Consider the following 20,341-nt stretch of genomic DNA (forward strand, 5'->3'; position numbering starts at 1 on the left):
TTCTTCCATCTGTCGGCTCTAATTTCTCATAGGCTTTCCTTAATCCAGACTAAGTAGTTCAAACGTATCGATATACTCCAGAAGTCCATCATCACTCGCTGGCATTCATAGGGTGAGCACGCTTTGAGAGGAGATCTCTCAGTTGCCATTTTATGGTAAATGGTGCATTCATATACAGTTGGAGGCCATCGATATTGTCCTTTTCTTTTTGCTGAGGTTTGCGTGATCTGCGCAAAAGGACAGTTAACCCATTTTGGGCGGGAACCCCTTTTGGTGTTTTAAACATTATGTTATAATTTAGCTATTGAAAAATAGCAGATCTACAAGCTCATAGCGCGCCACCGAGTGGCGCGCTACAAGCTTGTAGGTCTGCTATTTTTTTTAAATCGTGAAAATATTTATTTCAGAAAACCTAAATGGGTCAAATGATAAGGGACAATATCGGTGGCACCCAACTGTAGCGCATTTTATCCAAAGTGCTTTACACACATTCATACACGGATTGGCAGAGGAAACCATGCAAGGCAGCGAAGGCACCAACCTGCATATCGGGAGCAATTAGGGGTTAAGCGTCTTGCTCAAGGACACTTGGGCACTAATTCTGGGGGATTCTGAATGAGATCTGTGTCACTTCAAGATAGAAATCCAACTTGCTTAAATAAGTCTAAATGCAGACAGGTCACATGGAATCCGATTTTTTCAAATGTGACTTGAGTCACATCCAGAGGTGCTTTCAAATCCGATTTAAATCCGATCTTAGGAGAACTGTCTCAGTCTGAATGCAACGACCAGATGAAGTGACCTGAGTCACATATCAAACTATCCAAAACGTCACTTGCAGCGCAACCCAAGCGCTACTGACGTGACGTCATTACAGAGCGCGAGCATTTTACTCTGATCGGATTTGAGAAATAAATCTGATTTGAATCGGATTTGACTTGATGTGACTGCAGTCTAAATCAGCAGAGGTTCTCAAACGTTTTAATTTCAAGGACCCCCCATAACTCTTGAGAGTGTACAAATGGACCCTTACGGTTCCATTTGGTTCTCTCCCATTTGCATCCTCCCAAAGTTACACACCCGTATGGGGCCATTTGAAACTCACTCAAGGATACTTTGAGACCCACAGGTGTAGCAGAGTGTTTCCAGTGAGCCAACATTATCATATCAGCACCCTGACTCTGTTTGACCAGAATGGAACAGAGCCTTCATTAGTGTCATCGGTAACACATGTGAAGGAAGGAAGTAAGGAAGGGCCCCAAGTAATTTCCAAAATGGCGTGCATGCATATAGCACATTGTCCGTGATGACGGCATGTAGTTCAGTTGTAGGTGTTGACACTCCCCCCCCCCCCCCCCCCCCCCTGAAGCTACACACTGATGGGTGTTCTATAATTGGTCTGATTCTGGGGCCTAATGAAAGCCCGCAGGGCCTTAGTGATGGCTTGTGCCGCTTCAGAAGGCTGGAGTGAGCACAAGCGGTCATTTTGGGCGTGAGCTTTGATGGTCTTTTAGGTGCCAATCGGGCCCCTTAACAGCATTAGGGATCCATTAGCCATGGTCTGGGATGGGAACAGGAAGGAGAGATGGAGGCAGCGTAGATGCTGATTGCCTCTGTCTGGAAGTACAATGGTTCCTTAAAGCAGTTTTGCTCATGCCTCGAGTTTCTGCATTTGCTTTGTGTATAGTCTCCTGGTGCAATCCCACCAGCAATATGAAATGTGAAAGCCATCCGTTTCATCCTCATTTTTTACCCCGTAGCTCAGATATATGCTTTATAGGCAGAGCCAGCATATTTCTTCAGAAATATGCTGGTCACCTTGTTTTGAACACTGATGCTTTCTACATGCAGACTGACTTTCACTGAAGGAGACCAAATGAGTTAAACATGTGACATTTGTGGTATTTTTACCGAAGGCCTGGTGGCATTATGGCTAGTTTATGTATTTCAGTAAGTAACAATAACGCAGTAACACTAACGCAAGCAAAACTGTGACGTGGTGTGACACGTCACACTGACTGACTGATGGGAAATGCAGGTTTTCATAGTAAACGCGACCTATGGTCGCAATTAGTAGCCGTTTAAAATAAATAAGTGATGTTAGTCACACAATAATGTCACACAATATTGTTGGCTGCTAGGAGTGTCACAAAAAAAGGTAAACCAAGAGTCATTTGTCCAACGTAAAGTAAAAATGTAATGCACTTGTCCGGAAGGATTTATTAGTTGTCCTGGACAACAGGACAATCCTTAATGTCAAGCCCTGGACTATAGACAACTGTAACCTTTAATGTATGGTGCAGCATTTTCTGCTTTAGGCCGCCCCGTACAACCCATTCAGGACGGGAACCCCTTTTGGTTTTTTAAGCATTATGTTATGCTTTAGCTTTTGAAAAACTGCAGATCTACAAGCTCATACGAGCTTGTAGATTATAGCTATTTTTGAAAAGTTGTGAAAATGTGGTGCAGATCTTTGAATATTATACAAATAATATTATACAAAAATCCACAAATTCCAGTCTCCATGGGGTCAGTAATCGATAGAAAAAAAGCAATTTAAGCTGTTTTGTATGACTTTGGTGTTGTACAAATAAAGTGTACATGAATACATTGAATGTATTCCATTTACACATGGTGTGTGTATATGTACAGTATGTTTGCATGTTGGCTACTGTACAATACTGTGTATTGTTTGTCTCTTCATAAATCTGGCCATCTCACTTAGGGCCACGTGAGATTGAATTGTCACGAGGCCACTGCTTGCCTACTTTACTAGCATTCAGCAGACCCTTGACTTACACGCCGTCATATCCTCAGGATAGAAAATAGATTTAGATTCACGGGAGGGAGGCCGGTAAGGGTTGTGAGTTGCGTTTAACTGGACCGAGCCATGTAACTATGGCAACGTCCGCTCAGCATCCTCTTAGTGGAGAGAGAGACCTGCTCCTTTCCTTCTGAAATAATGGACAATGTGAAAATCAATAGATTGGCATGACATCTGTGTCTGCCTAACATTCTGGTTTTTGAGCCATTTTATGGCAATACACAAGTAATAAATAATACATGAATGAAGGAAAATTATGTCCGCAAGTTCTGCCTCGTTCCTCCCCGATTGTGTCCTCCTCGCATTCCTTCTCTTTATGAACATTGCATGTCTTCTGATTAGCTTCTCTAGCATGCTCAGTCAATGTTCAATTCAGTTCAACGTTCAATTTCTGACGTCTCTGTGGCAACCATAGGCCATCTGCTACACGCAGGCAGCGTCGCTACAACATGTAGTCTGGCCCTGTTTTTGAATGTCCAAGGTGTGCTGAGACAGGCAGCAGCACAATGTGTTCTTTAGGGTGCTGTGAGAGTTGTACACAGTGCGACAATTTCTGCCCTCGCACTCGCCCATCACAGATGTCGACAGTCACACCCCTTATGCAGACAGGTTGTATAACACTAGATGCTCGACCAGCCTTCGGCCAGTTCTTCGTGTCTAACGCGAATTATGGAACTATTGTTCCGTGTTGTTGTTGTGTTCTCGGGCCATCACATCAATATAAGTTGCACTGAGAAGAGAAGCCTTTGATAACCTTGTTCAAAAGCACACTTACCCTGGGTACTGGTACCCTCACAAAAACATGCAGTAATCCTGGTCTCTAAACTGCCTCCCCCTGGCCAGCTGGGGCGCCTGATGGAGGGGAAAGGAACTGGTTGGAATAACGTGTTCCTTCCACGCGCTACGTCCAACCAGGGAAACTCCCCCCCTGTCAGGTGTAAAGGAGCAACTTGGACACTCATGCATGAAGGAAGCATGAGTTCAAGTCTGTTGCTCTCCCCAGGTTGGCAGAGGGTGTGTAGAGCCCAGGATCACATTCGATAATTGACACAGGGGTGAAAAATGGGTTACAAAATCGTGGGATAAAGATTAAAATAAAAAAAAAGCACACTTAAAACCCACCTTTTCAGACTTGCTTTTCCTACATAATTCCCCTCCCCCCACTTTGTCTGCCTACCTTAGTTTCTAGTTTTTAACTTTTTAACTAGTTTAATTTTCTAATAAAACTGTTTTTTATTTTGATCTGTAAAACAACTTTAGGTACCTTGAAAAGCACTATATAAATTGTATGTATTATTATTATAAGCCAAGTGCGTTCTCTGTTTTATTGGCCCAGCGCATCACGGAAAACGGAAACAGCAAAAGCTGCAAAAAAACCTGCAGAGGTGAAGTGAGTGACGTTGGAGCACAGGCAGAGCACGGGTGTAAACAGCACTTCCGCATGCGGTCTATGACTCGGATACCCGATTGTGAACACAGGCAGAATTTGCTCAAATGTGTATATATAGATAAGAAGAGCATCTCTGCTAAGGCCGAAATATTTAGATGTATGGTATGTCACAACTGAGGGTGTCCATACCGTGCACTGTATATATACTCCCCCAGTCCCCCCAGGAGATACTTGCTGCGTAAAAATAAGGCCCGATCCCTGAGGCTCAAATGGTTAGCATAACTGCATTGGTTGTGTTTTGCTGCCTGCTACGTTGCTGTCTTCAGCAGCTGTTGCGTGCACTCATTCTGACAATGTGATTAAATAGCCTAAAAACTTATTTTAGTAAAGTCCTAGGTTAGCTGTCGCCAGACATATGCAGCCTCATGTCGATTGCCAGTCAGTGCCATATGGCCCCAGAGATCTCTGAGACTAGTCCTCTAACTACCTCGCTGCTAGAGCCGGTTAGGTAAGCTCAATATTATAAAAAGCACAGGATTGCCCTGGTCTGTGTTTTCTGGCTGTGCGAGACGGTAATCCTATGAAGTGATGAGGGGAGGATTGCCCTACAATCTCATGCTCTTTGTGTAGATTGTGTTAACCCCATTTTAGACCGGAGGTCAGATTCTACAAATGTCTTCTAAATCCTGACGGTTTTCTGATAAACCTATGTTTCTATATCAGTGGTTCTCTCAAACTATTTCATGTCAAGCAGCCCCAGAATTATATGTATTTGGCCGCGGACCCCCATCTCAAAATTATGTTGTTCCAGGGACACCCCAGAAGCAAAGATTTGAGATAAAAACGTTTGATGTGAAAGAATATATATTCAAAGATTTGCGGCACATTTTCACGATTTTTCAAAAATAGCAGATCTACAAGCTCGTAAAAAGGGCTTAAACTGTGGCTCCAGTGCCTTCCTTCCTCTTGCTATACCTGCCCTGCCTCTGAGATGCACCAGATTAGCCTACCACAGGCTTGAGGCGCGGTGGAACTCCCGTCTGTAATATATTTTAACATTACACCACTTGTATAAGCAGTGAGCCTGGATACGGTTTAAGAAGTTTGCAGCATATACACACACACACACACGCACACAATCCAGCACTATATATATTCACATCTTTGCATTCCACGCCTCTTCAGTTGCAACCTATCCATTACGCCACATCACGTGCTCATATTGAGATATTCCTGCTGAGTTTTTCAGCTGCCTGGTCTTATATCTTTATTAATAGGCTTAAATTAGTTTAAATTAGTTTGTTTTACAAATTAATCCGTTTCTTTCCTTCTAAATCAGTAGTTCTTAGTCACACTTGTAAAGCTTTTTTAAAGAAAAATCTTATATATAACGCAAAATAACACTGATGCTTTCCCGGTTTTAATGGGTTAAGACGTAAAGCAACATTAAGTCACCACTGTGTGATGTCCAGGATGCACATAGTATGACAAAGTTTATCTGATGTCGCCCATTTTGGTACAGACAGACAGGCAGGGCCGCATCGACGGCAGCAAAGACTGTTTACTTGGTACAAGTAAACAGCGTTTACATTGAGCGCCCATGTCACTACAGAATTTCCTATGTGACTGTGCTCTCTCTAGCTCGTCCTCAGACAAGCCCTCCATCGTCGCTTCCAGTCATTCCCGGTTCTCCATACATCCTGGCCAGCTCGTTGGTGCTTTGCGCTCCTGCGTTTTTCTTGAGTACATCCACGTACAGTATGTTAATGTGGGACGTCCTTGGTTCCCGCAGCACTATACTTTGCTGGCTGGCAGCTCTTGGTGTCTTTGGCAGTGTCCTGCTAGTCTCATTCTCCTGGCTGCTATTTTCTGTCTCAACCTTGGCATTCCATTATACAGGTTGTCGTTGGTAACGTGTGTACTCTTGCTGATGTTAGCCCATTTAACCCCTTTTGGTGTTTTAAGCATTATGTTTATACTTTAGCTATTGAAAAATGAGCTTGTAGATATGCTGTTTTTGAAAAATTGTGAAAATGTGGTGCAAATCTTTGAATATATATATATATATATATTCTTTCAGAGCAAACGTTTTTAACTCAAATCTTTGCTTCTGGGGAGGTCGCTGGAACAACATATTTTCAGATGGGGGTCCACGGCCAAATATAGATAATTCTGGGCGTTCTTGACATGAAAAAGGTTGAGCAGCACTGACATAGAAACATAGATTTTTCAGAAAACTGCTTCCAACTGGATTTGGAAGACGTTTTTATTTATTTATATTGGCATCAGGTCTAAATTAGGGATGTGCCGATGAGACAATTTGGCCGATATCGATATCCGATTTAATTAATTAATTGCCAAATATGGCCGATAACCGATACAACCGATGTCGATATGATCTCATTCTGTATTTAAAAAATATAATTATTTTGAAAAAAGGCTGAATTTGAAAAAAAGCAATGCCTCTTTATTCCAAAACTAGGGATGCACCGTTATTGAAATGTTGGCTCATATCCCAACATAAACGAATGAAGTATTTTTTTTTCAATGTTCCAACTATTGACTTTTTCAAAAGCTTCCCCAGAAAACACTGATATAATTTGCATCCTTCATCATCACAAAAAGCTTTTTCAGGCTTTTTAAAAAATATTTTAACATAATTATAATAAAATTAAATATCTGCTAAATCCGATAAATGATTTTACCGATACCGATTAATTGGTTTAAGGCCAATATCGGCCGATACCGATGGGTTTGCCGATTAATCTCCCATCACTAGTCTAAATGGGTAAAGTACTGTACACAGCATCCTGGTGTCACTAATGCCACTGACCTCTCACCGACCCAGCGTGGACACCACAGCAGCTCTGACCCTATAGTCTGGCTGACCCGCTAAACCGCAGCCTAAATCTGAAGGGGTCATTCATGTCTGTCTGGCCTGGTTATACAAGTACTGTACACTCTAAATGGGTTAACCCATTTTGGGCGGGAACCCCTTTTGGTGTTTCAAGCATTCTGTTATGCTTTAGCTATTGAAAAATAGCAGATCTACAAGCTCATAGCGCGCCACCGAGTGGCGCGCTATGAACTTGTAGGTCTGCTATTTTTGAAAAATCGTAAAAATGCGGCACAAATCTTTGAATAGGTATATATTCTTTCAGAGCTAACGTTTTTTTTAATTTCGACGTCAGGTCAAAATGGGTTAAGTAACACATTTGAGTGCTTTTTTCCACCACTGAAGGTGCGTAATCGCCTGACTGCTTATTAACCGTGGTTTGTCTGTGCTCTCCTCTCGTCTCCGCAGGGCTCCAGAGATCATCCTGGGCCTGCCGTTCTGTGAAGCCATAGACATGTGGTCCCTGGGCTGTGTGATCGCCGAGCTCTTCCTGGGCTGGCCCCTCTACCCCGGAGCCCTGGAGTATGACCAGGTAACAACAATAATTCAGCACCACCTTCTTTATTTCTTTCTTTTTTCTGTTCTGATCTGGTCCTCCTTTGTAATATTGATTGATTCAAGTATTCAATACTTGAATACTAAAACAGCACAGAGTATACGGTCAAACACTTGGTCTAAAAGGATGGCACCAAGGATAGCAAACCCCCCCATTGCGGTCTTGTTTGCATTCGGGTCCCTGCATGTATTCATCATTTCACAAACATGACATGAAAAATAACAAAATTCAATATCATCACAAAATGTACATAGTGGAAGAAACATAGAAGATGGGTGTAAGAGGGGGTGATCTGTCTGAGGGAGAAGTGAGGGATCATTTCCTCTCCATTTGGAACTGAAAGGTGGATTTCAGGCCTGTTTTAGAGGAAGCCAGTGATTAGCATTGTTTTCCTCTCTTGTGTCCCCCTCCTTTTCTTTTATTATGTTTTTATTCCGTGTAAAACTCAATCTTTACAATGCATCTTTAACGTGACATATCTCAGTGGCCTGGTTTCTACTTCTCCTCCTCCTTCTTCTTTCCCTCTCTTTTCCTCTGGCATCTGTTGTATTTCCGACGGATGAACTTAATTCAGCACCCACGCCCCCTGCGCGACCTCGCTCTTCCCTCAACCTTGTTTCTATCCATTCTTAAGGGGCCTCCGCTCATCGCTATCCAGACAGCACTAAGTCCTTGTGTATCCGCCCACATCTCACTGCTCTTTTCACAGGCTCTAGTTCCACCGGCTGGAGTTATCTCGCTTCATGTCTCGTTCTTCGTTCTCTTGGTGGATGCTTAGGGCTAAGACTGTGCCGTGAACACTAATTTCAGAAGAATAAGTCAGTGGCAATGGAGACATGATGGACTGGCAGGTTTTTGAGCGAGTTCATACAATTTACAATTTAGGCATTTAGCAGACGCTCTTAATCCAGAGAGACAGTAAGCAAGAACAAAACATGGTAATACATCAAATACATAAAAAAAATGGCCATCAAGAATTATACGTAAGCTAAGAACCTAACAGTAGACTATCTATATAATGAAACTATGCGTATTGTTATGTCTACATAAAAAGCTATCTAAGTTACATAAGTCTTGTGCATACGTCTGTAAGGTCGTCGAGGCTAGGGCAAGTGCTATGGGCCAAGATGGAGTCTGAAGAGGTGGGTTTTCAGACTACGGCATAAGATTGGGAGTGAATCTGCAGTTCTGATTGCAATGGGAAGAGCCAGAAGGGCAAAAGAGTTTGGGACGTGTAGAGCGTTGTCCCGGCGTTTTTTGAGAATGTACTTCCAGCTTCTTTGCGTGGCTGATCTGAGCGAGTGGGAGGGTTTGCTGCATTTCAAGTTCTGATGTCGGTTGCATAAAATACAGTTCTAGACTTATTTATGTAAGACTACTCTCCTTCTCCAGGGTTCATGAAACCTTTTGCCCAGCTTAGTGTGTTTGTGTGTACCCCATTAGCGATGATTTGATTGGCTGAGCACCCCATAGCAATGATTTGTTTGGCTGAGCAATGTACAGTATTGAGGAGAAAAGTGAGGACGCCAATTGTGATTGGCCTGAATGTGATGATGTATGATGCAGCTGCTGTATGATGATAAGAGCACCCCTCACTTCACACGGCTATCAAACAAGCCAACATTTCTTTGATGTATATGTTATAAATACCCATAGGTTTGAGGAAGTGTGAATCACTCTGAGTGACAGAATCGGTCTGGTGTCTCTACTATGTGTGGAATAGTATAAATGACCAAAACATTCATAATTATAGACATAGATAGTATTTATAATGATAAATGCATCAAATATTTATTCATGAGTATTATATGGCGATATTATTGGGCTTGTTTTGGCTTGTTTTTCGAGGGAAGATTTGGCTTATTTCTCTCACTACGAGTTGGCTTGTTTTGGCCTTGTTTTTGGAGATGGGTTGGCTTATTTCTCTCACAAGAGTTGGCAACACTGTTTAGAAACTGAGCGTTGTAAGTAAGGTACGCACAGGCAGGAAGAGAAAGGGGGTGTGTTGGAGTATTTGAGGGAAGAGAGGGAGATGGAGGAGGCGAGTGGCGGGCAGTGACAGGCCCAGATTAGTGCAGTATTTCCTGTCTGTTCACGGGGGAGGCTTCCCTGCGCTCCTGGGGGGCGGGGGGGGGGGGGGGTGCTGTGGTGGGAGACAGAAGAATGGCATCTTCCCTCTGAATGACGGCATAGCAGGGGTGGTGGTGATACTGTAGATGCCTCCCTGATAGATGCCATGGCCAGGAATAGCATGATCTCTGGGCTTACATTATAGATAGAGTGGCTTTCCCCGGCGCTCTGGAGGCCATTCTGCTTCAAGGCTGCATGGAAGCAGCAGTCAGGGGCGTGGCCCTCTCTCTCCCTCCGTCTCCCCATGCATTACCATTACTCTGCATTACCGCCATGAGCCCTATACTGCAGACCGCGTCCCCGGCAAAAAGTATTTATATGGCCTGGCATCATTTTTCCACACTGTCCAGGCCCAAGGCAGGCAGGCAGGAGGGATAACTGAATACCTCCGAAAGAGATTTGACTTGAGTGTGGCAGCACGGGGCTATAAGTCATGAATCTGCACATGAGCAGATCAGAATGAAAGCTGTTGGAGAGAGGCCTTCAGTGACTATGATGAGAAAAGCCTCAGATGGCAGAGGGAAGGGGGAGACATTTTATAATTTAAGCAACTTGCAGTAATCAAGAACAACACATGGTAATACATCAAATTCATAAAAAAATAGTCATCAAGAATCCTAAGGAATCTTAGCATCTGTCTAACAGTAGAAAATATGTACAGTGAAGCTATGAGTGTACACTATACTGTGACTATAGAGTGATATGTCTACATAAAATGCTATCTAAATTACATAAGTTTAGCCTTTGCATACGCCTGTAAGGCCGTCGAGGCTAGTGCAAGTGCTAAAGCAAGTGCTACGGGCTAAGATGGAGTCTGAAGAGGTGCGTTTTCAGACTACGGCGGGAGATTGGGAGTGAGTCTGCAGTTCTGATTGCAATGAGAAGTTCATTCCATAGTTTTGGAGCCGGAGACTGGAACTACAGGAGATTAAAGATAGAACTGTATGTAATTGGGCCCAGAGTGTACAATAGATGATGGTAGTTTAGAGCGGAGTGGTACAACAAGTAAAGTTTGATCTTATTCTATTTTAGTTAAGCTCTTGAGATTTCATCATGATGTCACTGGCACTTATAAAATTGGTATTTTATTGCCATCTATTGATTAAAAAAGGGTCTACTCCATCACAGGTTTAAGTGTGGTCGTTAATACATTTAACGCCATTGCCGGTGCTGTACGGCAATTGGTCTTTTATAGTGCTATATATAGTTATGATCGATCAAGTCATAATGCTACTCACATTAGCATTGGGTTGCTAGGTGATGTTGTCAACAGCAATGGGGCGCGCCATCTTGAATTTCAGAAGCACTCACTCTTATCTGTTTCTTTCGATCACCTTTATCTCCTATAGCCGACGCTGTAATCGCTGCGATCAGGCTTTCTCATCGCCGAACGAGAGAACGGAAGTGGATGCGACCACAACACACAGTGGTAGTAATAACGGAAGTGGATGCGACCACACACACACAGTGGTAGTAATAACGGAAGTGGATGCGACCACACACACAGTGGTAGTAATAACGGAAGTGGATGCGACCACACACACACAGTGGTAGTAATAACGGAAGTGGATGCGACAACAACACACACAGTGGTAGTAATAACGGAAGTGGATGCGACAACAACACACACAGTGGTAGTAATAACGGAAGTGGATGCGACCACACACACAGTGGTAGTAATAACGGAAGTGGATGCGACCACACACAGTGGTAGTAATAATGGAAGTGGATGCGACCACACACACACACAGTGGTAGTAATAACGGAAGTGGATGCGACCACACACACACAGTGGTAGTAATAACGGAAGTGGATGTAGTAGAAAGTGCTCATTATGTAGAATGTCCCATTTCAAGTTTTCAAATGTATACAGATCATTTGAAAATAGCTGATCTACAAGCTCACAATGCGTTGCGATGCGCCTGTAGATCCGATCGGCTATTTTCAAATGGCCGAAATGTATGTTGGGGCTGAATTGGTTACTGTACGTTTTGTCATAATTATCATAATCTACAAAGTAACCAGTAACTAAAGTTGTAAAATGAATGTATAGTGGAGTAAAAGTACAATATTTTCCTTAGAGATGTAGTGCAGTAGAAGTAAAAGTATTGAAAAATGGGAATACTCCACCTCAAAGTTGTATTGAAGTACAGTACTTGAGTACTAAAATGTGGCGCAAATCTTTGAATATATTCTTTCAGAGTGAACGTTTTTAACTCAAATCTTTGCTTCTGGGGGGTCCCTGGAACAACATATTTTCAGATGGGGGTCGGCGGCCAATTACATATAATTTCTGGGGTCCTTAACATAAAATATTGAGCACCAGTGATATTTCAGAAAACTGTCATGATTTAGAAGACATTTTTAAAATTTCGACGTCAGCCTAAATGGGTTAAGTTACTTTCCACCACTGCTGAGCACGAAGCCCTGCACCGTCCGCTGACCTATGTGGAAAGCTCCCTACTCTGCCATTGCCAGCTGGCATGACATGTCATCCTGGGGCCCACAGGGTGAGGAGCTGGCTGGAGCCAAAGGGTGGTTGCCACCAACCGCGCCTCCCCCACCTTCCATCCATCTATCCATCCATCCATCTTCAACCGCTTATCCGTAGTCGGGTCGCGAGGGCAACAGCTCCACCAGACTGTTCCAGACTTCACTCTCCAGAGCAACATTAGTTAGTGACTAACTCCTGGGGGATCCCGAGACGGTCCAAGGCCAGTGAGTCGATGTGTTTCCTCCAACTGCGCTTTGGTCTGCCCCTGGGTCTCCTCCCAGTGGGACGTGCCTCGAGAACCTCCCTAGGGAGACGCCCAAGAGGCATCCTGACCAGATGCCCGAACCGCCTAAGCTGGCTCCTTTCCGAGCGACGAAGAAGCGATTCTACTCCGAGTGTCTCTCGCGTGACTGGGGGGGGGGGGGGGGGGGCAGACACACACACACACACACACATAGTCACTTAAGGAAGTGGTTGCACCACTTACAAATATTTTGCACCTGTTCTAACAACATAAAGTGGCACATTTTATCAAAGGAACAGATCAGGAGGTTAAACTTTTGATGCACCCTAACGGAAGTGACACGGAAGTCCTGACCACGGAATTGATGGCAGTTGCAAGTAAGTGCGACAAGTTTCCACGCACACACACACACACACACACACACACACACACACACACACACAGCGTACATGTATAGTTGCAACTTATATATGTAAGTTGCCTCCTCACTGGTCACTGGACACACTTCTACCAAGACTCTATCTCTGGCTGACGTCTCTTCAACACTTTGAAACTATGTAGGTAACTATACTTTTATTGTATTGTCTTTATTATGACATGTAATGATTGAAACAGGTAACTAATGATTGATATCTAGAAGAATATAGAGCTGTTTAAACCATTAAGACCTGAAGGCTGATTCTTCAAAAAGCTTTCTAAATCATAATTAATGACTAAATCCTGAGTTAATTAAGTAATTACTAAATCCAGAGTTAATTAATTAATGACTAAATCCTGAGTTAATTAATTAATTGCTAAATCCAGAGTTAATTAATTAATGACTAAATCCTGAGTTAATTAATTAATTACTAAATCCAGAGTTAATTAATGAATTACTAAATCCAGAGTTCTCAGACCTTTTGGTGCCAAAGACCCCCAAAATGATACCTATTTGAACAGCAGATGTACAAACAGCAGAGCGGCACAAACTGACATGCTGTGAGCTTGTAGATCTGCTATTTTTAAAATATGTTGTATACATTTCAAAACGTATTAGACATTATGCATGAGTAATTTTAGTTTTCGTACTTTAAGAACATTTTGTGTGTGTGTGTGTGTGTGTGTGTGTGTGTGTGTGTGTGTGTGTGTGTGTGTGTGTGTGTGTGTGTGTGTGTGTGTGTGTGTGTGTGTGTGTGTGTGTGTGTGTGTGTGTGTGTGTGTGTGTGTGTGTGTGTGTGTGTGTACGTATTCATCCTTGTACCAAATTCATAACAATAATAATAATACATGGCGTGTTAAAACAAACCATGACCATATATTAATAGTTTTGGTATTTTTATGTTTCAGGACGATGGAGAATATGGCACCTGCTGTTCATCACAATGAAACATACTACTACAACTGTTACAATGACTCATGCTTTGATTATGATTATGCGGGTGGTGAAGCATATTTCGATTCACCAACATACAGCAACATCATGTCCGCGGTCATCTACAGCGTGGTCTTGGTGCTCGGCGTGTTGGGGAACGGTGTGGTCATCTGGGCGACGGGCTTCAGGATGAAGGGAACCGTCAGCACCGTTTGGTACCTCGAACTCGCTGTGGCCGACTTCCTGGTTACAGCCTTCCTGCCACTGAAGATCACATACAACGCTCTCAACGGCCACTGGCCTTTTGGCTGGTTCATGTGCAAGATGGATGGTCTGGTTTTCTACATGAACATGTATGCCAGTATCTACATTCTGGTGGTCATCAGTGTGGACAGATGTGTGTGTGTGGCATGTCCAGTGTGGACCCGGACCCACCGCACCGCCAGAAATGCATCCTGGGTCAGTCTGGGAGTCTGGGTTCTGGCTTTGGCTCTGAGCTCCCCTTACTTCATCTTTAGGTACACAGAGCCCTACGGTGATAAGGAGCGGTGCTTCGACGACTATGCATACACCACCACAGGCGTCATCACTAACGTCGTCATGGGATTCGTGGTTCCTTTCTCCGTCATCGTCTCCTGCTATTCCGTCATCATCTACCAGCTCAGGAATAACCGCTCGTTGGCCAGCCAATCAGGTCGCTCCTTCAAAATCATAGCAGCTGTCATCGCCGCGTTCTTCCTGTGCTGGAACCCCTTTCACATCATACGGCTGATTCTTCTGGGTCATCTGACGGGTCTGATAGAGTTCAGTGCCACACTGTATCTTGTGATCCGCTTCGGGAGACCCATAACCCTCGCCGTGGCTCTCCTCAACAGCTGCGTGAACCCGCTGCTGTACGTGTTCAGTCAGGGTTTCAAGGACGTGTTCCACTGCAGGTCCATCCTAAAGGTTCTGGAGAAAGCCTTCGCTGAAGAGCCTCCTCAAACCAAAAACACTCCCACAGACCCAGCCGTCACCCAAATGATCACCCTGTCTGGGATAGAGGGTATAGCACCGGTCCGCCCGTAACCCAAGACCAGAGCCCCTAACCTAGAACCACCCGGAACCCAAGACCCGAGCCCCTAACCTAGACCCGCCCGTAACCCAAGACCAGAGCCCCTAACCTAGAACCACCCGGAACCCAAGACCCGAGCCCCTAACCTAGACCCGCCCGGAACCCAAGACCAGAGCCCCTAACCGAGAACCGCCTGGAACCCAAGACCCGAGCCCCTAACCGATAACCGGGCCGCACCAAACTCTCACCATGGACACTTGAATTCATGGATATAGTTTTTTGTTGTTGTGTTTTGTCTCATTCCTATAAACTAATGATTTGACAAATAGCAGCAGTTGAGAATTATTGTCTTTAAACTAACAACAAAACTAATATCCAGGAATTCAAGTCTCCATGGAGTGAGGAATTAGTAGGAAAATATGTCATTTTAGGGGTGAAGTACTCCATTTTATGTAGAGCTACTAATGTATTTTCTTCTCGGTATCCTAAATGTTCTCAAAGATTTAAACCATGATGAAAAGTAACTGTTTATTTTATTAAAAAAACAGTATTTTTGGAGCTTCTCTTTGACATAATGCATCTTTAATGTTTGACTTATGTTTCTCCTGCTGTCCTCCTTTCATTCCTCCTCCATTTATCAATAACAACACCATATATGGAGCTTTATGCAAATTAATTATGTTTCACCAACTTATTTACACTTCATCCAGTGATGTGTCAATAAAGTTACTCTTTACACTGTCAACCAGTGAGGTGTCAATAAAGTTGATTCTTAATTCAGATTTCAGATTTTATCATTAATTTGTACACACGGTTATTTTGTACACACAGTGGTGAAGAAGTACTATGGTATTTTATTTTAGTAAAAGTAGCAATACCACAATCTAAAGATCCTCTCCATCCATCCATCTTCAACCGCTTATCCGTAGTTGGGTCTCGGGGGCAGCAGCTCCACCAGAGAGCTCTTATCCGTAGTCGGGTCGCGGGGGCAACAGCTCCACCAGAGAGCTCTTATCCGTAGTCGGGTCGCGGGGGCAACAGCTCCACCCTATCTCTAGTCAGAGAATATTATCAGTATAATGTCAAATCTGGGAATACATTTCTTACCAAGACTTTTCTTCACCAATGTGTTTGTAAAGGTGTCTACTAACATATCCCACATTGGTTTATATTCAACCACCCTAGGGGAAGTTTTGACAGCTGCTGAAAGTTGGGGTACCATCAACAGCCAATATATGGCAAAATGTTCTAAATTTCATTATGCTTTAAATAGCATGTGACGTGTCAAACTAGGGGGTTTTCATCATTCTGAATCCATTCCAAGCATTGCACGAAAAAACTAAAAACGGCCATAGACACTTGCCCAAATCTGCCCAAATGGGCTGACCTCATCACATTTGTGATGACGGCTATGGCCTTTTTAAGCCCAAGTTTTTCGTGCAAAACTAATGCTTGGAATGGATTCAGAATCATGAAAACTCCCTAGTTTGACCATAGACCCCCTAGTTTGGCCATAGCCACTTGCCCAAATGTGCTGACTGTTTCACAAAAGGCTTTATTGGCATGAGAAAACATACTTTTACATTGCCAAAGCAAAAAGTGGAACAATACAATCAAAACAAAATGTATGTACAATTGATGCAGCTACAGTACTAGTGCAGGAATACACACATTGATTGATTGATTGATTGATTAGTCTTTTAGGGTGGTTGTGTTCCACTTGATATCCTTCTCCTATCACAGCAGCTCGCAAATTTGCTGCCGTGTTTGCACATTGTTGTACTTCGCCCAGCAGATATGGGAGTTTTTGAGTGGTGCAACCACTCCTTTACGGAGCTATGTGCGTGGCTGGGTGGGTGCCTGGCTGGGTGCCTGGGTATGAGCACGAGTGTGTCTGATGTCTTGGTACAGTACAGTGGACAGATGGTTTGGAAATGTAGCTCAGTTTCCACTTAATCTTGTGTGCAGTGGGTGCATAGTCTGTCTTCTCTCTCTCTCCACACACACACACACACACACACACACACACACACACCAATGGGATCTGGTTCCATCCCATGCAGCAGAATGTATTTATAACTGCAGACTCCTCCTTCCCCCCCCCCCCCCCCCCATCCTCCTTACCTTACCTCATCCCACCATAACACTCCTCCTGCACCGTCTAGTCCAGGGGTTCTCAACCAACCTGGGGGCCGCGATCCCTCTGGGGATCGCGCGCGCGTGCGTGCGTGCGTGCACTGTACAGAGAGAGAGACTCTTTCTTGGCGCAATCTCAAGAAGTTCAATGTCAACCACAACAAATGTGTGCGCTCTTTCCAGCACCAAACAGGACATGCAGAAGATACCTTTTATATCATTTTTGTTTTGTGTAGCAGACTAGACATACTCACCGAAATGCAACAGTCGTATATGCCCCAATGTTCATTTAGCTATGGAAGTGTAAAAATTGACACTTACTCATTTTTGAGAGGTGCTAACCACTCCAACAGACTTTGTGTGTATGTTATGTCAAAAAGAAATCCGCCCCCAATTCCCATTCAAGTTGATGGCAAAATAAACTAGAAATGCACTCTGTCGAGGTGCCAACTTGTGCCTGCCGTTCTAAATCATTCAGACCCGTTATTGACCTTTTATACCAACCTTGAAACGTACCTTAGTTACGTCACCAAGAATGGTGATGTAACCAAATCAACAAGAGAGGACACCGACATACATACCCCGACATACATACAGTACATACCCAGCCGGTTGCAGTACTTGTGCGCTCTGCTTGCGCAAGTAATGACTATGATGTCATGTACTTGATAGATAGTGGGTGCAGCAGCTCAACTCATCAAAGGCACCGCTCACTTCGAATTGAGCTCACTTCGAACTGGGGTGTGATTTTTGTTTTGTTTTTGAGGGGCGTGTCCACTTGGAGTATGTAATTTGTGCTACCTAAGTCTATGGACTTTAATGTTTGTTTAGGGTAATGACACGTGAGACGTCATCTGGCTGATGATGAGTACTGCCCTCCCTGCGCCCCTCACTTCACACGTCTGTGATTTATTTTTGGTTTTACTTGCAGAGTTATATTAAGATTATGTGTCCGACTTTAATCTTTTTACAAGTCTGTTAAAAGTCTTCTAGTGTATGATAGACATGAGATGTGAGTGTCAGGCTTTAGTCTTTTCAAAGTATTTTCAAAGTCTTCCAGCATGCGGTAAGCATAACTGTCTCTCTCTGCGTTTCTTTGTGGTGATGCAGGGGGCTGATGCAGAAAGCTTAAGCCGTTCAGGACGGGAACCCCTTTTGGTGTTTTAAGCATTATGTTATACTTTAGCTATTGAAAAATAGTGAAAATGTGGCGCAAATCTTTGAATGTATATTCTTTCAGAGTGAACGTTTTCAAACTCAAATCTTTGCTTCTGGGGAGGTCCCTGGAACATTTATTCACAATCACAGCAGGCAGGACCTGCTGTGATTGTGAATTAATAAACTAACCTGGAGCATTGCAAAGTGAGTTGCGAGCCCTCCCTTTTGTTCATGATATCTGTTAGTTTAACAGTTTGGCTCAGCACCAAGATCGGACGATGTGCGCTGTTTTTTCTTATTCCACCACTGACACATATATAGAAACATAGGTTTTTCAGAAAACTGTTAGGAAGAAGCCCTTTTTTATTTCATTTTGAATCGGCCTCGGGCCTAAATGGGTTAAAATACTGCTGGTAAAGTTCACTGTTGTTGAAAGCAGAAAGGTGTGTGCAGTGCACTGATTAAATATAATCATAATAAACAGATGAATTATTGCCAAGACCAGCCAAAGCAGGCAACCTGGAAGAGAAGAAAGAATAATTGTGGGCTGTTGGCAGCACAGCTCTGGGTGAATGGATGGATGCTGCTATGAAGTAGCACAGTTTGTTGCAATGTTTAGTGTGTAAGATATCATAGCTGTCAATGATTTTAAATGATATACAGGTATATTTCAAGAGGTCTCTTGTACATAAAAAACAAAAACTGTTGGTGCAAGTGTAGTGTCGAAGCTCACAGCTTGGTTCTGTGGAAAAAATATATATTCATTCTATGATATACTACATTTAATGAATACCCTTTGTTTAGTGTTGTTAAAATTTTGAGTCATGACTCACCAGGGTCCTGGTGGCTTGATAAAATAATTGATAGACATCTTTTTTAAATCTCTATGGGAAAAATGAATGGCCGAAAATGCTCTATAAATGTTGGTTCCCAGACTGTGGTGCGTGCACCCCTTGTGGTGCGCGGGCGCCTTCTAGGGGGTGCGCAGCGCGACAGGAAAAGGCTAAATGGTGGACGGTGGTGCTATGGGTTTATTTGAAATATATTAACATATTATGCCAATATACGGCGAGTATATGCAGAATATAGCCTATGCTGCATATGCCATAAAAAATTTCTGAATGTCTCTCTATGTTTCTATGTCAGTGGTCCTCAACCTTTTTCATGTCAAGGACCCCCAAAATTACCTATATTTGGCTGCTGACCGCCATCTAAAAAGACCCCAGAAGCAAAGATTTGAGTTAAAAATGTTCACTGTGAAAGAATATATATTCAAAGATTTCCACCACATTTTCACGATTTTTCAAAAATAGCAGATCTACAAGCTCGTAGAGCGGCCCTCAGTGGCACGCTATGAGCTTGTAGATTTGCTATTTTTTTCAACAGCTAAAGTATAAGAAAACACCAAAAGGGGTTCCCGTCCTGAATGGGTTAAAATATGTTGCATAGATGTGGATAAATAGGAAATGTAATAATGTATGTCTATATATCTTATGCAATTTATATTTCCATGTGGGGGGGGGGGGGGGTGCGTCAGCTAGGTCAGGGGGTGCATGGCCAAAAAGGTTAGGGAACATTGTATAAGGTGTGTTTATTTTAAATGACCAATATACTTGAACTTGAACCACTGCTCTATAATGGTACTGCAGGCCCAGCGGAGCTGCTTTCTGCAACACTATGTACTTTGCATCAATGAACGCAGTGGCGCGGCGACACGCCTTCCTGGAAATATGAGGGTTTTTTCCCGTCACAGGAATGTTCCTAGTGTGTGGAAACACACGCACTCACACATACTGTACACACACATGCACGCACGCACACACTTTTTCTTTCTGTTGCTGTTTTCGTGATGTGTCCAGTTTACTTATATGGAAAAACTCCACTTGTGGCTGCAGTGTGTGTATATAGTAGTAGGCTATATGTGTGTGCAAAGATGCACTAGTCTACCCAGCTAATGTATCAAGCATAAATACTCACAATTACTCCCATGATGAAGTCCGTCAGCTCAGTTCAATAACAACACTGCAATTTTGTTTAAAGTCTCACCAAGGGATATTGCGGCCGGGGAAACTTGTGACTTAGATTTTCATAGTAATTAGAATCAAAAC

At 43.3% G+C, this 20,341-nt stretch overlaps 2 protein-coding genes across 2 annotated transcripts in view; both read left to right on the forward strand.

The window, feature by feature from the left end:
• Positions 1 to 20,341, forward strand: part of hipk3b (homeodomain interacting protein kinase 3b) — a 307,389-nt gene that overhangs the window by 34,736 nt on the left and 252,312 nt on the right. The window contains exon 3 of the mRNA XM_079497589.1: positions 7,519 to 7,642. Coding sequence (XP_079353715.1) covers positions 7,519 to 7,642 — 124 coding nt within the window. The remainder of the gene's footprint in view (positions 1 to 7,518; positions 7,643 to 20,341) is intronic.
• LOC306920560 (formyl peptide receptor 2-like) lies at positions 13,865 to 14,953 on the forward strand (the record flags this gene model as incomplete). Its single annotated transcript, XM_079497373.1, has 1 exon — positions 13,865 to 14,953. One exon carries the CDS (start codon positions 13,865 to 13,867, stop codon positions 14,951 to 14,953), a length of 1,089 nt encoding a protein of 362 aa, XP_079353499.1.

Source organism: Electrona antarctica (genome assembly GCF_951216825.1).
Source record: "Electrona antarctica genome assembly, chromosome: 3".
Taxonomy (NCBI): domain Eukaryota; kingdom Metazoa; phylum Chordata; class Actinopteri; order Myctophiformes; family Myctophidae; genus Electrona; species Electrona antarctica.